At 51.2% G+C, this 14,995-nt stretch overlaps 1 protein-coding gene across 17 annotated transcripts in view; it reads right to left on the bottom strand.

Annotated features, from left to right (window-relative positions):
• The window catches only part of LOC139553097 (plasma membrane calcium-transporting ATPase 2-like), a 256,276-nt gene that overhangs the window by 211,799 nt on the left and 29,482 nt on the right, over positions 1-14,995 (bottom strand). For 10 of the 17 annotated variants that reach the window (XM_071365092.1, XM_071365073.1, XM_071365100.1 and 7 more), the window contains exons 1-2: positions 4,611-4,739; positions 3,495-4,243 (exon numbers count right to left, since the gene is read on the bottom strand). In XM_071365092.1, coding sequence (XP_071221193.1) covers positions 3,495-3,699 — 205 coding nt within the window. In that variant the 5' untranslated portion in view covers positions 3,700-4,243; positions 4,611-4,739. Of the gene's footprint in view, positions 1-3,494; positions 4,244-4,610; positions 4,741-14,995 lie in introns of those variants that run through there. The other 7 variants (XM_071365054.1, XM_071365079.1, XM_071365154.1 and 4 more) reach the window with 3 other exon arrangements.

Raw genomic sequence — 14,995 nt, 5'->3', positions numbered from 1 at the left:
AGCACTCAAATATGTCATTATAAAGTGCTTTAAAAGGCTGGTCATGACACTAATCAACACCATCATCCCAGACCCACTCCAATTTGAAAAACAACGCAATAGATCCACACATGATGCAATCTCACAGCCAAACTCCCACCTGGACAAGAGGGGAAATAACTATGTGAGAATGCTGTTCATGGACTACAGCTCAGCGTTCAACACCATAGTCCCTTCCAAGCTCATCACTAAGTTCAGGATCCTGAGACTAAACACCTCTCTCTGCAACTGGATCTGCTGACTGGCCGGCCCCAGGTGGTAAGGGTAGGCAACAACACCTCCACAAAGCTGACCCTCAACAAGGGGCTCCTCAGGAGTGTGTGCTTAGTCCCCTCCTCTACTGCCTACGTAAATACAACCAATATTTCTGTTCTTATCCTTTTTGTACTTACATCTCAGTCATTTAGCGGAGGCTCTTGTCCAGAGTGCCTGACAGTAGTGTGCAGACACATTTTCTGTACTTTTCCCCATGGGAATCGAACCAACAACAAGCTATACCACCTGAGCCACATGATTACAACACTGTATATAGCCATAACATGACATTTCAAATGTCTCTATTCCTTTGAGACTTTTGTGAGTGTAATATTTACTGTTCATTTCTGATAGTTTATTTCACTTTTGTTTATTATCTATTTCACTTGCTTTGGCAATGTAAACATACATTTCCCATGCCAATAAAGTCCTTTGAATTTAATTTAGAGAGAGAGATGCTAGGATGAGGACGAGAGGAAGGGGCTGGCTCTGGAAATGTGTAACGAAAGCAATGTCACTGCACACTAACAGGGGTCAAAGTTGCCTGGCTACCCAGACTCCTTGCTCCGGCCAAACGTTACGCTACGCCGACGGACATTAGTTTCTTCTCTCCGCAGTGAGTCTGGACCGTCTGATTGGTCGCAGAAACCGTGGTGTTTGGCCAAGAGCAAGAACACACTTGGGTTTGACGATGTCAGTCTCAGATTGAAGAACGTAGCGAACATGGAGCAGAGGGACAATTCAGTTTGCGTCATCAGGCAAGGGGTCAACCACAGCACAGAGGCCAACAGGCAAGGGGTTAACCACAGTACAGAGGCCAACAGGCAAGGGGTTAACCACAGCACAGAGGCCAACAGGCAAGGGGTTAACCACAGTACAGAGACCAACAGGCAAGGGGTTAACCACAGTACAGAGACCATCAGGCAAGGGGTTAACCACAGTACAGAGGTCATCAGACAAGGGGTTAACCACAGCACAGAGACCATCAGACAAGGGGTTAACCACAGCACAGAGACCAACAGACAAGGGGTTAACCACAGTACAGCGGCCATCAGGCAAGGGGTTAACCACAGCACAGAGACCAACAGGCAAGGGGTTAACCACAGCACAGAGACCAACAGGCAAGGGGTTAACCACAGCACAGAGACCAACAGACAAGGGGTTAACCACAGTACAGAGACCAACAGGCAAGGGGTTAACCACAGCACAGAGGTCAACAGGCAAGGGGTCAACCACAGTACAGAGGCCAACAGGCAAGGGGTTAACCACAGCACAGAGGTCAACAGGCAAGGGGTCAACCACAGTACAGAGGCCAACCGGCAAGGGGTTAACCACAGCACAGAGGTCAACAGGCAAGGGGTCAACCACAGCACAGCGACCAACAGGCAAGGGGTTAACCACAGTACAGAGACCAACAGGCAAGGGGTCAACCACAGTACAGAGGCCAACAGGCAAGGGGTTAACCACAGCACAGAGGTCAACAGGCAAGGGGTCAACCACAGTACAGCGACCAACAGGCAAGGGGTTAACCACAGTACAGAGGCCAACAGGCAAGGGGTTAACCACAGCACAGAGGTCAACAGGCAAGGGGTCAACCACAGTACAGAGGCCAACAGGCAAGGGGTTAACCACAGTACAGAGGCCAACAGGCAAGGGGTTAACCACAGCACAGAGGCCAACAGGCAAGGGGTTAACCACAGCACAGAGGTCAACAGGCAAGGGGTTAACCACAGTACAGAGGCCAACAGGCAAGGGGTTAACCACAGTACAGAGGCCAACAGGCAAGGGGTTAACCACAGCACAGAGGCCAACAGGCAAGGGGTTAACCACAGCACAGAGGTCAACAGGCAAGGGGTTAACCACAGTACAGCGACCAACAGGCAAGGGGTTAACCACAGTACAGAGGCCAACAGGCAAGGGGTTAACCACAGCACAGAGGTCAACAGGCAAGGGGTCAACCACAGTACAGAGGCCAACCGGCAAGGGGTTAACCACAGCACAGAGGTCAACAGGCAAGGGGTCAACCACAGCACAGCGACCAACAGGCAAGGGGTTAACCACAGTACAGAGACCAACAGGCAAGGGGTCAACCACAGTACAGAGGCCAACCGGCAAGGGGTTAACCACAGCACAGAGGTCAACAGGCAAGGGGTCAACCACAGCACAGCGACCAACAGGCAAGGGGTTAACCACAGTACAGAGACCAACAGGCAAGGGGTCAACCACAGCACAGAGACATTTCATAACTGTCATTCAAATGTCTGTTTTAAGTGCTCATGGTCCTACACATCATGTGGGCATACCGGTAGTGGATGGATATGCTGTACTGTGCTTTAAGACTTGTTTATATAACAGTATCTTTAAGCGTTTCAAAGGCTTTTCTGGTAGCTGTGCTTCTAGTTACAGAAATGATATACTCGATATAACATTGGTTATGATGTCCAGTGTTTTTAGACTACACTACTTCAGCACACAACCGTTGTTTGAGTCCTCGTTGAAATGACTTAGTGGCTGAGGTGCTTTGTACTCATAGACATAGCGTTTTAATCGTAGACATAGCGTTTTAATCATAGACAGTGTTTTAATCATAGACATAGCGTTTTAATCATAGACAAAGCGTTTTAATCGTAGACATAGCGTTTTAATCGTTGACATAGCGTTTTAATCGTAGACATAGCGTTTTAATCATTGACATAGCGTTTTAATCGTAGACATAGCGTATTAATCGTAGACATAGCGTTTTAATCGTAGACATAGCGTTTTAATCGTAGACATAGCGTTTTAATCATTGACATAGCGTTTTAATCATAGACATAGCGTTTTAATCATTGACATAGCGTTTTAATCGTAGACATAGCGTTTTAATCATTGACATAGCGTTTTAATCGTAGACATAGCGTTTTAATCATTGACATAGCGTTTTAATCGTAGACATAGCGTTTTAATCGTAGACATAGCGTTTTAATCGTAGACATAGCGTTTTAATCATTGACATTGTGTAATCCCATCATATGGGATTATCATATTCTCCAGTGTTACAAAACATGCACCTCTTTAACACTTGCTGGGTTTGACACACACACACACACACACACACACACACACACACAGCCATTAAAACACACACACTCACACAGCCATTAAAACACACACACACATAGAGTGAGAGAGCCCGGAGGAGGGTGTGAAGTGTGACTCGCCTTCTGTGGGTGATGTTTTGAGCCGTTGACAGAGCCCGTCCATGTCCCCGTAGTCCTCCTGGATCTTAACCACCGCCTCGCTGCCTCTCAGCTCCATGAGGTCGCGTAGCTCCATGACCGAGACCCCAAAGCCCCCCTCATGGTTACTGCTGACATCGTTCCCTTGGTTCTTAGCGTAATAACCACTGTTCGTCAGGTCCCCCATGGTGACTGACTAGCTGCTCAGTATCTTGACGCACAAACAAAACTCTATGAGTCGTGTAGGTTGAGAGAAAGAGAGATTCTCAAAATGAAGAAAGGGAAAGAGAGAGAGAGAGAGAGACAGAGAGAGAGAGTGGGATGAACAACACTGGAATGTGCCCGGTGATACCGGCGAAACCAAACGATAGATCTCTAGGTCAGAGAGAGAGAGAAAGAGCCGGGAGGCTGCAACACCCGCGGACTGACAGAGGGAGCAACATCTAAATCATCGGTTTGAGACACAGACAGTTCCCTTAATAAGTGAGCGACGTGGAGAAAATACCGTATAAACATGACCATCCAGGAGAACACTAAGAGAAGCAAGTTAGACCAGCGAGAGGAGCGAAGTACCGTCCACACGATAATAACATCCCTTCTGTTCTCGGTGCGCTTCTTGTCATGGCAGCAATCAGGAGCCGCTCCAGAGGTTATGGTCCTGCAGCTTCTGGCTTCTCTCTTCTGTCTCTGGCTGCAGACTGTCTACATGGTGGTCCTCTCCATTACTCCTTCTGAGAGAGAGGGAGAGAGAGAGAGAGGGGGGGGGGGGAGAGAGAAAGAGAGAGAGAAGGTAAGAGAGAGAGAGAGAGAGGAGAGAGAGGGAGGGAGAGAGAGGGAGCGAGAGAGAGAGGGGGGAGAAAGAGAGAGAGAAGGTAAGAGAGAGAGAGAGAGAGGAGAGAGAGGGAGGGAGAGAGAGAGAGAGGGGGGAGAAAGAGAGAGAAGGTAAGAGAGAGAGAGAGAGAGGGAGGGAGAGAGAGGGAGCGAGAGAGAGAGAGGAGAGAGGGGGGGGGGGGGGAGAAGGTGAGAAAGCTGCTGGGCGGTAGCTCGGGTGAGTCTATATCAGCGACTGTGGTAAAGAGCAGAACAGAGCGACCATACCGGTGATTAATGAGGAGAGCAAGAGCCCAGGCTGTGTGCGCTGCTGAGCTGCATTGTGTGTGCGAGAGAGAGGAGGACAGAGCGGAGGGAGGCTGCCACTGCAGTAGGAGCAGTGAGTGATTGAGCAAGCGCGCGCTCTGACGCCAGCACACACCACAGCAGAGCAGAGAGCGAGAGAGAGAGCAGAAGGGCTCAGCTACAGAGCAGAGAGAGAGAGAGCAGAATGGCTCAGCTACAGAGCAGAGAGAGAGAGAGAGAGCAGAATGGCTCAGCTACAGAGCAGAGAGAGAGAGAGCAGAATGGCTCAGCTACAGAGTAGAGAGAGAGAGTGCAGAATGGCTCAGCTACAGAGTAGAGAGAGAGAGAGAGAGAGAGAGAGCAGAATGGCTCAGCTACAGAGCAGAGAGAGAGAGAGCAGAATGGCTCAGCTACAGAGTAGAGAGAGAGAGTGCAGAATGGCTCAGCTACAGAGTAGAGAGAGAGAGAGCAGAATGGCTCAGCTACAGAGTAGAGAGAGAGAGTGCAGAATGGCTCAGCTACAGAGTAGAGAGAGAGAGTGCAGAATGGCTCAGCTACAGAGTAGAGAGGGAGAGAGAGAGAGAGCAGAATGGCTCAGCTACAGAGTAGAGAGAGAGAGAGAGAGAGAGAGAGAGAGAGAGAGCAGAATGGCTCAGCTACAGAGTAGAGAGGGAGAGAGAGAGAGAGCAGAATGGCTCAGCTACAGAGCAGAGAGAGAGAGTGTAGAATGGCTCAGCTACAGAGTAGAGAGAGAGAGAGCAGAATGGCTCAGCTACAGAGTAGAGAGAGAGAGCAGAATGGCTCAGCTACAGAGTAGAGAGAGAGAGTGCAGAATGGCTCAGCTACAGAGTAGCGAGAGAGAGAGAGAGAGAGAGAGAGCAGAATGGCTCAGCTACAGAGCAGAGAGAGAGAGTGCAGAATGGCTCAGCTACAGAGTAGAGAGAGAGTGCAGAATGGCTCAGCTACAGAGTAGAGAGAGAGAGTGCAGAATGGCTCAGCTACAGAGTAGAGAGGGAGAGAGAGAGAGAGCAGAATGGCTCAGCTACAGAGCAGAGAGAGAGAGAGCAGAATGGCTCAGCTACAGAGTAGAGAGAGAGAGTGCAGAATGGCTCAGCTACAGAGTAGAGAGAGAGAGAGAGAGAGAGCAGAATGGCTCAGCTACAGAGCAGAGAGAGAGAGAGCAGAATGGCTCAGCTACAGAGTAGAGAGAGAGAGTGCAGAATGGCTCAGCTACAGAGTAGAGAGAGAGAGTGCAGAATGGCTCAGCTACAGAGTAGAGAGAGAGAGAGAGAGAGAGCAGAATGGATCAGCTACAGAGTAGAGAGGGAGAGAGAGAGAGAGCAGAATGGCTCAGCTACAGAGTAGAGAGAGAGAGAGAGAGAGAGAGAGAGAGAGAGAGAGAGAGAGAGCAGAATGGCTCAGCTACAGAGTAGAGAGGGAGAGAGAGAGAGAGCAGAATGGCTAAGCTACAGAGCAGAGAGAGAGAGTGCAGAATGGCTCAGCTACAGAGTAGAGAGAGAGAGAGCAGAATGGCTCAGCTACAGAGTAGAGAGAGAGAGAGTGCAGAATGGCTCAGCTACAGAGTAGAGAGAGAGAGTGCAGAATGGCTCAGCTACAGAGTAGAGAGAGAGAGTGCAGAATGGCTCAGCTACAGAGTAGAGAGAGAGAGAGAGAGAGAGAGAGAGAGAGAGAGCAGAAGAGGCTCAGCTACAGAGCAGAGAGAGAGAGAGCAGAATGGCTCAGCTACAGAGTAGAGAGAGAGAGTGCAGAATGGCTCAGCTACAGAGTAGAGAGAGAGAGTGCAGAATGGCTCAGCTACAGAGTAGAGAGGGAGAGAGAGAGAGAGCAGAATGGCTCAGCTACAGAGTAGAGAGAGAGAGTGCAGAATGGCTCAGCTACAGAGTAAAGAGAGAGAGTGCAGAATGGCTCAGCTACAGAGTAGAGAGAGAGAGAGAGCAGAAGGGCTCAGCTACAGAGTAGAGAGAGAGAGAGAGTGCAGAATGGCTCAGCTACAGAGTAGAGAGAGAGAGAGAGAGCAGAAGGGCTCAGCTACAGAGCAGAGTAGAGAGAGAGCAGAGGGCTCAGCTACAGAGTAGAGAGAGAGAGAGAGCAGAGGGCTCAGCTACAGAGTAGAGAGAGAGAGAGAGAGCAGAAGGGCTCAGCTACAGAGCAGAGAGAGAGAGAGAGCAGAATGGCTCAGCTACAGAGCAGAGAGAGAGAGAGCAGAATGGCTCAGCTACAGATTAGAGAGAGAGAGAGAGAGAGAGAGAGCAGAAGGGCTCAGCTACAGAGTAGAGAGAGAGAGAGAGTGCAGAATGGCTCAGCTACAGAGCAGAGAGAGAGAGTGTAGAATGGCTCAGCTACAGAGTAGAGAGAGAGAGAGCAGAATGGCTCAGCTACAGAGTAGAGAGAGAGAGAGCAGAATGGCTCAGCTACAGAGTAGAGAGAGAGAGTGCAGAATGGCTCAGCTACAGAGTAGAGAGAGAGAGAGCAGAATGGCTCAGCTACAGAGTAGAGAGAGAGAGTGCAGAATGGCTCAGCTACAGAGTAGAGAGAGAGAGAGAGAGAGAGAGAGAGAGAGCAGAATGGCTCAGCTACAGAGCAGAGAGAGAGAGTGCAGAATGGCTCAGCTACAGAGTAGAGAGAGAGTGCAGAATGGCTCAGCTACAGAGTAGAGAGAGAGAGTGCAGAATGGCTCAGCTACAGAGTAGAGAGGGAGAGAGAGAGAGAGCAGAATGGCTCAGCTACAGAGCAGAGAGAGAGAGAGCAGAATGGCTCAGCTACAGAGTAGAGAGAGAGAGTGCAGAATGGCTCAGCTACAGAGTAGAGAGAGAGAGAGAGAGAGAGCAGAATGGCTCAGCTACAGAGCAGAGAGAGAGAGAGCAGAATGGCTCAGCTACAGAGTAGAGAGAGAGAGTGCAGAATGGCTCAGCTACAGAGTAGAGAGAGAGCAGAATGGCTCAGCTACAGAGTAGAGAGAGAGAGTGCAGAATGGCTCAGCTACAGAGTAGAGAGAGAGAGAGAGAGAGCAGAATGGCTCAGCTACAGAGTAGAGAGAGAGAGAGAGAGAGAGAGAGAGAGAGAGAGAGAGCAGAATGGCTCAGCTACAGAGTAGAGAGGGAGAGAGAGAGAGAGCAGAATGGCTAAGCTACAGAGCAGAGAGAGAGAGTGCAGAATGGCTCAGCTACAGAGTAGAGAGAGAGAGAGCAGAATGGCTCAGCTACAGAGTAGAGAGAGAGAGAGTGCAGAATGGCTCAGCTACAGAGTAGAGAGAGAGAGTGCAGAATGGCTCAGCTACAGAGTAGAGAGAGAGAGTGCAGAATGGCTCAGCTCCAGAGTAGAGAGAGAGAGAGAGAGAGAGAGAGAGAGAGAGAGAGAGAGAGAGAGAGAGAGAGAGAGAGAGAGAGAGAGAGAGAGAGAGAGAGAGAGCAGAATGGCTCAGCTACAGAGCAGAGAGAGAGAGAGCAGAATGGCTCAGCTACAGAGTAGAGAGAGAGAGTGCAGAATGGCTCAGCTACAGAGTAGAGAGAGAGAGTGCAGAATGGCTCAGCTACAGAGTAGAGAGGGAGAGAGAGAGAGAGCAGAATGGCTCAGCTACAGAGTAGAGAGAGAGAGTGCAGAATGGCTCAGCTACAGAGTAAAGAGAGAGAGTGCAGAATGGCTCAGCTACAGAGTAGAGAGAGAGAGAGTGCAGAATGGCTCAGCTACAGAGTAGAGAGAGAGAGAGAGAGCAGAAGGGCTCAGCTACAGAGCAGAGTAGAGAGAGAGCAGAGGGCTCAGCTACAGAGTAGAGAGAGAGAGAGAGCAGAGGGCTCAGCTACAGAGTAGAGAGAGAGAGAGAGAGCAGAAGGGCTCAGCTACAGAGCAGAGAGAGAGAGAGAGCAGAATGGCTCAGCTACAGAGCAGAGAGAGAGAGAGCAGAATGGCTCAGCTACAGATTAGAGAGAGAGAGAGAGAGAGAGAGAGAGCAGAAGGGCTCAGCTACAGAGTAGAGAGAGAGAGAGAGTGCAGAATGGCTCAGCTACAGAGTAGAGAGAGAGAGAGAGAGAGCAGAAGGGCTCAGCTACAGAGCAGAGTAGAGAGAGAGCAGAGGGCTCATCTACAGAGTAGAGAGAGAGAGAGAGCAGAGGGCTCAGCTACAGAGTAGAGAGAGAGAGAGAGAGCAGAAGGGCTCAGCTACAGAGCAGAGAGAGAGAGCAGAGGGCTCAGCTACAGAGCAGAGAGAGATAGAGAGAGAGAGAGTAGAACGGCTTAGCTACAGAGCAGAGAGAGAGAGAGAGTAGAACGGCTTAGCTACAGAGCAGAGAGAGAGAGAGCAGAGGGCTCAGCTACAGAGCAGAGAGAGAGAGCAGAAGGGCTCAGCTACAGAGCAGAGAGAGAGAGAGAGCAGAAGGGCTCAGCTACAGAGCAGAGAGAGAGAGAGAGAGCAGAACGGCTTAGCTACAGAGCAGAGAGAGAGAGAGAGAGAGCAGAACGGCTTAGCTACAGAGCAGAGTAGAGAGAGAGAGAGAGAGCAGAACGGCTTAGCTACAGAGCAGAGTAGAGAGAGAGAGAGAGCAGAACGGCTTAGCTACAGAGCAGAGTAGAGAGAGAGAGAGCAGAATGGCTCAGCTACAGAGTAGAGAGAGAGAGTGCAGAATGGCTCAGCTACAGAGTAAAGAGAGAGAGTGCAGAATGGCTCAGCTACAGAGTAGAGAGAGAGAGAGAGCAGAAGGGCTCAGCTACAGAGTAGAGAGAGAGAGAGAGAGAGAGAGCAGAAGGGCTCAGCTACAGAGTAGAGAGAGAGAGAGAGTGCAGAATGGCTCAGCTACAGAGTAGAGAGAGAGAGAGAGAGCAGAAGGGCTCAGCTACAGAGCAGAGTAGAGAGAGAGCAGAGGGCTCAGCTACAGAGTAGAGAGAGAGAGAGAGCAGAGGGCTCAGCTACAGAGTAGAGAGAGAGAGAGAGAGCAGAAGGGCTCAGCTACAGAGCAGAGAGAGAGAGAGAGCAGAATGGCTCAGCTACAGAGCAGAGAGAGAGAGAGCAGAATGGCTCAGCTACAGATTAGAGAGAGAGAGAGAGAGAGAGAGAGCAGAAGGGCTCAGCTACAGAGTAGAGAGAGAGAGAGAGTGCAGAATGGCTCAGCTACAGAGTAGAGAGAGAGAGAGAGAGAGCAGAAGGGCTCAGCTACAGAGCAGAGTAGAGAGAGAGCAGAGGGCTCATCTACAGAGTAGAGAGAGAGAGAGAGCAGAGGGCTCAGCTACAGAGTAGAGAGAGAGAGAGAGAGCAGAAGGGCTCAGCTACAGAGCAGAGAGAGAGAGCAGAGGGCTCAGCTACAGAGCAGAGAGAGATAGAGAGAGAGAGATTAGAACGGCTTAGCTACAGAGCAGAGAGAGAGAGAGCAGAGGGCTCAGCTACAGAGCAGAGAGAGAGAGAGAGCAGAAAGGCTCAGCTACAGAGCAGAGAGAGAGAGAGAGCAGAAGGGCTCAGCTACAGAGCAGAGAGAGAGAGAGAGCAGAACGGCTTAGCTACAGAGCAGAGAGAGAGAGAGAGAGAGCAGAACGGCTTAGCTACAGAGCAGAGTAGAGAGAGAGAGAGAGAGCAGAACGGCTTAGCTACAGAGCAGAGTAGAGAGAGAGAGAGAGCAGAACGGCTTAGCTACAGAGCAGAGTAGAGAGAGAGAGAGCAGAATGGCTCAGCTACAGAGCAGAGAGAGAGAGAGAGCAGAGGGCTCAGCTACAGAGCAGAGAGAGATAGAGAGAGAGAGATTAGAACGGCTTAGCTACAGAGCAGAGAGAGAGAGAGAGTAGAACGGCTTAGCTACAGAGCAGAGAGAGAGAGAGCAGAGGGCTCAGCTACAGAGCAGAGAGAGAGAGAGAGCAGAAAGGCTCAGCTACAGAGCAGAGAGAGAGAGAGAGCAGAAGGGCTCAGCTACAGAGCAGAGAGAGAGAGAGAGCAGAACGGCTTAGCTACAGAGCAGAGAGAGAGAGAGAGAGAGCAGAACGGCTTAGCTACAGAGCAGAGTAGAGAGAGAGAGAGAGAGCAGAACGGCTTAGCTACAGAGCAGAGTAGAGAGAGAGAGAGAGCAGAACGGCTTAGCTACAGAGCAGAGTAGAGAGAGAGAGAGCAGAATGGCTCAGCTACAGAGCAGAGAGAGAGAGAGAGCAGAGGGCTCAGCTACAGAGCAGAGAGAGAGAGAGAGCAGAGGGCTCAGCTACAGAGCAGAGAGAGAGAGAGAGCAGAAGGGCTCAGCTACAGAGTAGAGAGAGAGAGAGAGAGCAGAAGGGCTCAGCTATAGAGCAGAGAGAGAGAGAGAGCAGAAGGGCTCAGCTATAGAGCAGAGAGAGAGAGAGAGCAGAAGGGCTCAGCTATAGAGCAGAGAGAGAGAGAGAGCAGAAGGGCTCAGCTACAGAGCAGAGAGAGAGAGAGAGCAGAAGGGCTCAGCTATAGAGCAGAGAGAGAGAGAGAGCAGAAGGGCTCAGCTATAGAGCAGAGAGAGGGAGAGAGCAGAAGGGCTCAGCTACAGAGCAGAGAGAGAGAGAGAGCAGAATGGCTCAGCTACAGAGCAGAGAGAGAGAGAGAGCAGAAGGGCTCAGCTACAGAGCAGAGAGAGAGAGAGAGCAGAGGGCTCAGCTACAGAGCAGAGAGAGAGAGAGAGCAGAAGGGCTCAGCTACAGAGTAGAGAGAGAGAGAGAGAGAGAGAGAGCAGAAGGGCTCAGCTATAGAGCAGAGAGAGAGAGAGAGCAGAAGGGCTCAGCTATAGAGCAGAGAGAGAGAGAGAGCAGAAGGGCTCAGCTACAGAGCAGAGAGAGAGAGAGAGCAGAAGGGCTCAGCTACAGAGCAGAGAGAGAGAGAGAGCAGAATGGCTCAGCTACAGAGCAGAGAGAGAGAGAGAGCAGAAGGGCTCAGCTACAGAGCAGAGAGAGAGAGAGAGCAGAAGGGCTCAGCTATAGAGCAGAGAGAGAGAGAGAGCAGAAGGGCTCAGCTATAGAGCAGAGAGAGAGAGAGAGCAGAAGGGCTCAGCTACAGAGCAGAGAGAGAGAGAGAGCAGAAGGGCTCAGCTACAGAGCAGAGAGAGAGAGAGAGCAGAATGGCTCAGCTACAGAGCAGAGAGAGAGAGAGAGCAGAGGGCTCAGCTACAGAGCAGAGAGAGAGAGAGAGCAGAGGGCTCAGCTACAGAGCAGAGAGAGAGAGAGAGCAGAAGGGCTCAGCTACAGAGTAGAGAGAGAGAGAGAGAGCAGAAGGGCTCAGCTATAGAGCAGAGAGAGAGAGAGAGCAGAAGGGCTCAGCTATAGAGCAGAGAGAGAGAGAGCAGAAGGGCTCAGCTATAGAGCAGAGAGAGAGAGAGAGCAGAAGGGCTCAGCTACAGAGCAGAGAGAGAGAGAGAGCAGAAGGGCTCAGCTATAGAGCAGAGAGAGGGAGAGAGCAGAAGGGCTCAGCTACAGAGCAGAGAGAGAGAGAGAGCAGAATGGCTCAGCTACAGAGCAGAGAGAGAGAGAGAGCAGAAGGGCTCAGCTACAGAGCAGAGAGAGAGAGAGAGCAGAGGGCTCAGCTACAGAGCAGAGAGAGAGAGAGAGCAGAAGGGCTCAGCTACAGAGTAGAGAGAGAGAGAGAGAGAGCAGAAGGGCTCAGCTATAGAGCAGAGAGAGAGAGAGAGCAGAAGGGCTCAGCTATAGAGCAGAGAGAGAGAGAGAGCAGAAGGGCTCAGCTACAGAGCAGAGAGAGAGAGAGAGCAGAAGGGCTCAGCTACAGAGCAGAGAGAGAGAGAGAGCAGAATGGCTCAGCTACAGAGCAGAGAGAGAGAGAGAGCAGAAGGGCTCAGCTACAGAGCAGAGAGAGAGAGAGAGCAGAAGGGCTCAGCTATAGAGCAGAGAGAGAGAGAGAGCAGAAGGGCTCAGCTATAGAGCAGAGAGAGGGAGAGAGCAGAAGGGCTCAGCTACAGAGCAGAGAGAGAGAGAGAGCAGAATGGCTCAGCTACAGAGCAGAGAGAGAGAGCGAGCAGAAGGGCTCAGCTACAGAGCAGAGAGAGAGAGAGAGCAGAGGGCTCAGCTACAGAGCAGAGAGAGAGAGAGAGCAGAAGGGCTCAGCTACAGAGCAGAGAGAGAGAGAGAGCAGAACGGCTTAGCTACAGAGCAGAGAGAGAGAGAGAGAGAGCAGAACGGCTTAGCTACAGAGCAGAGTAGAGAGAGAGAGAGAGAGCAGAACGGCTTAGCTACAGAGCAGAGTAGAGAGAGAGAGAGAGCAGAACGGCTTAGCTACAGAGCAGAGTAGAGAGAGAGAGAGCAGAATGGCTCAGCTACAGAGTAGAGAGAGAGAGTGCAGAATGGCTCAGCTACAGAGTAAAGAGAGAGAGTGCAGAATGGCTCAGCTACAGAGTAGAGAGAGAGAGAGAGCAGAAGGGCTCAGCTACAGAGTAGAGAGAGAGAGAGAGAGAGAGAGCAGAAGGGCTCAGCTACAGAGTAGAGAGAGAGAGAGAGTGCAGAATGGCTCAGCTACAGAGTAGAGAGAGAGCGAGAGAGCAGAAGGGCTCAGCTACAGAGCAGAGTAGAGAGAGAGCAGAGGGCTCAGCTACAGAGTAGAGAGAGAGAGAGAGCAGAGGGCTCAGCTACAGAGTAGAGAGAGAGAGAGAGAGAGCAGAAGGGCTCAGCTACAGAGCAGAGAGAGAGAGAGAGCAGAATGGCTCAGCTACAGAGCAGAGAGAGAGAGAGCAGAATGGCTCAGCTACAGATTAGAGAGAGAGAGAGAGAGAGAGAGAGCAGAAGGGCTCAGCTACAGAGTAGAGAGAGAGAGAGAGTGCAGAATGGCTCAGCTACAGAGTAGAGAGAGAGAGAGAGAGAGCAGAAGGGCTCAGCTACAGAGCAGAGTAGAGAGAGAGCAGAGGGCTCATCTACAGAGTAGAGAGAGAGAGAGAGCAGAGGGCTCAGCTACAGAGTAGAGAGAGAGAGAGAGAGCAGAAGGGCTCAGCTACAGAGCAGAGAGAGAGAGCAGAGGGCTCAGCTACAGAGCAGAGAGAGATAGAGAGAGAGAGATTAGAACGGCTTAGCTACAGAGCAGAGAGAGAGAGAGAGTAGAACGGCTTAGCTACAGAGCAGAGAGAGAGAGAGCAGAGGGCTCAGCTACAGAGCAGAGAGAGAGAGAGAGCAGAAAGGCTCAGCTACAGAGCAGAGAGAGAGAGAGAGCAGAAGGGCTCAGCTACAGAGCAGAGAGAGAGAGAGAGCAGAACGGCTTAGCTACAGAGCAGAGAGAGAGAGAGAGAGAGCAGAACGGCTTAGCTACAGAGCAGAGTAGAGAGAGAGAGAGAGAGCAGAACGGCTTAGCTACAGAGCAGAGTAGAGAGAGAGAGAGAGCAGAACGGCTTAGCTACAGAGCAGAGTAGAGAGAGAGAGAGCAGAATGGCTCAGCTACAGAGCAGAGAGAGAGAGAGAGCAGAGGGCTCAGCTACAGAGCAGAGAGAGATAGAGAGAGAGAGATTAGAACGGCTTAGCTACAGAGCAGAGAGAGAGAGAGAGTAGAACGGCTTAGCTACAGAGCAGAGAGAGAGAGAGCAGAGGGCTCAGCTACAGAGCAGAGAGAGAGAGAGAGCAGAAAGGCTCAGCTACAGAGCAGAGAGAGAGAGAGAGCAGAAGGGCTCAGCTACAGAGCAGAGAGAGAGAGAGAGCAGAACGGCTTAGCTACAGAGCAGAGAGAGAGAGAGAGAGAGCAGAACGGCTTAGCTACAGAGCAGAGTAGAGAGAGAGAGAGAGAGCAGAACGGCTTAGCTACAGAGCAGAGTAGAGAGAGAGAGAGAGCAGAACGGCTTAGCTACAGAGCAGAGTAGAGAGAGAGAGAGCAGAATGGCTCAGCTACAGAGCAGAGAGAGAGAGAGAGCAGAGGGCTCAGCTACAGAGCAGAGAGAGAGAGAGAGCAGAGGGCTCAGCTACAGAGCAGAGAGAGAGAGAGAGCAGAAGGGCTCAGCTACAGAGTAGAGAGAGAGAGAGAGAGCAGAAGGGCTCAGCTATAGAGCAGAGAGAGAGAGAGAGCAGAAGGGCTCAGCTATAGAGCAGAGAGAGAGAGAGAGCAGAAGGGCTCAGCTATAGAGCAGAGAGAGAGAGAGAGCAGAAGGGCTCAGCTACAGAGCAGAGAGAGAGAGAGAGCAGAAGGGCTCAGCTATAGAGCAGAGAGAGAGAGAGAGCAGAAGGGCTCAGCTATAGAGCAGAGAGAGGGAGAGAGCAGAAGGGCTCAGCTACAGAGCAGAGAGAGAGAGAGAGCAGAATGGCTCAGCTACAGAGCAGAGAGAGAGAGAGAGCAGAGGGCTCAGCTACAGAGCAGAGAGAGAGAGAGAGCAGAGGGCTCAGCTACAGAGCAGAGAGAGAGAGAGAGCAGAAGGGCTCAGCTACAGAGTAGAGAGAGA

This window comes from Salvelinus alpinus, chromosome 2 (assembly GCF_045679555.1).
Source record: "Salvelinus alpinus chromosome 2, SLU_Salpinus.1, whole genome shotgun sequence".
Classification (NCBI taxonomy): domain Eukaryota; kingdom Metazoa; phylum Chordata; class Actinopteri; order Salmoniformes; family Salmonidae; genus Salvelinus; species Salvelinus alpinus.
The sequence above is the reverse complement of the archived record's forward strand: the minus strand, read 5'-3'. Positions and strand labels throughout refer to the sequence as shown.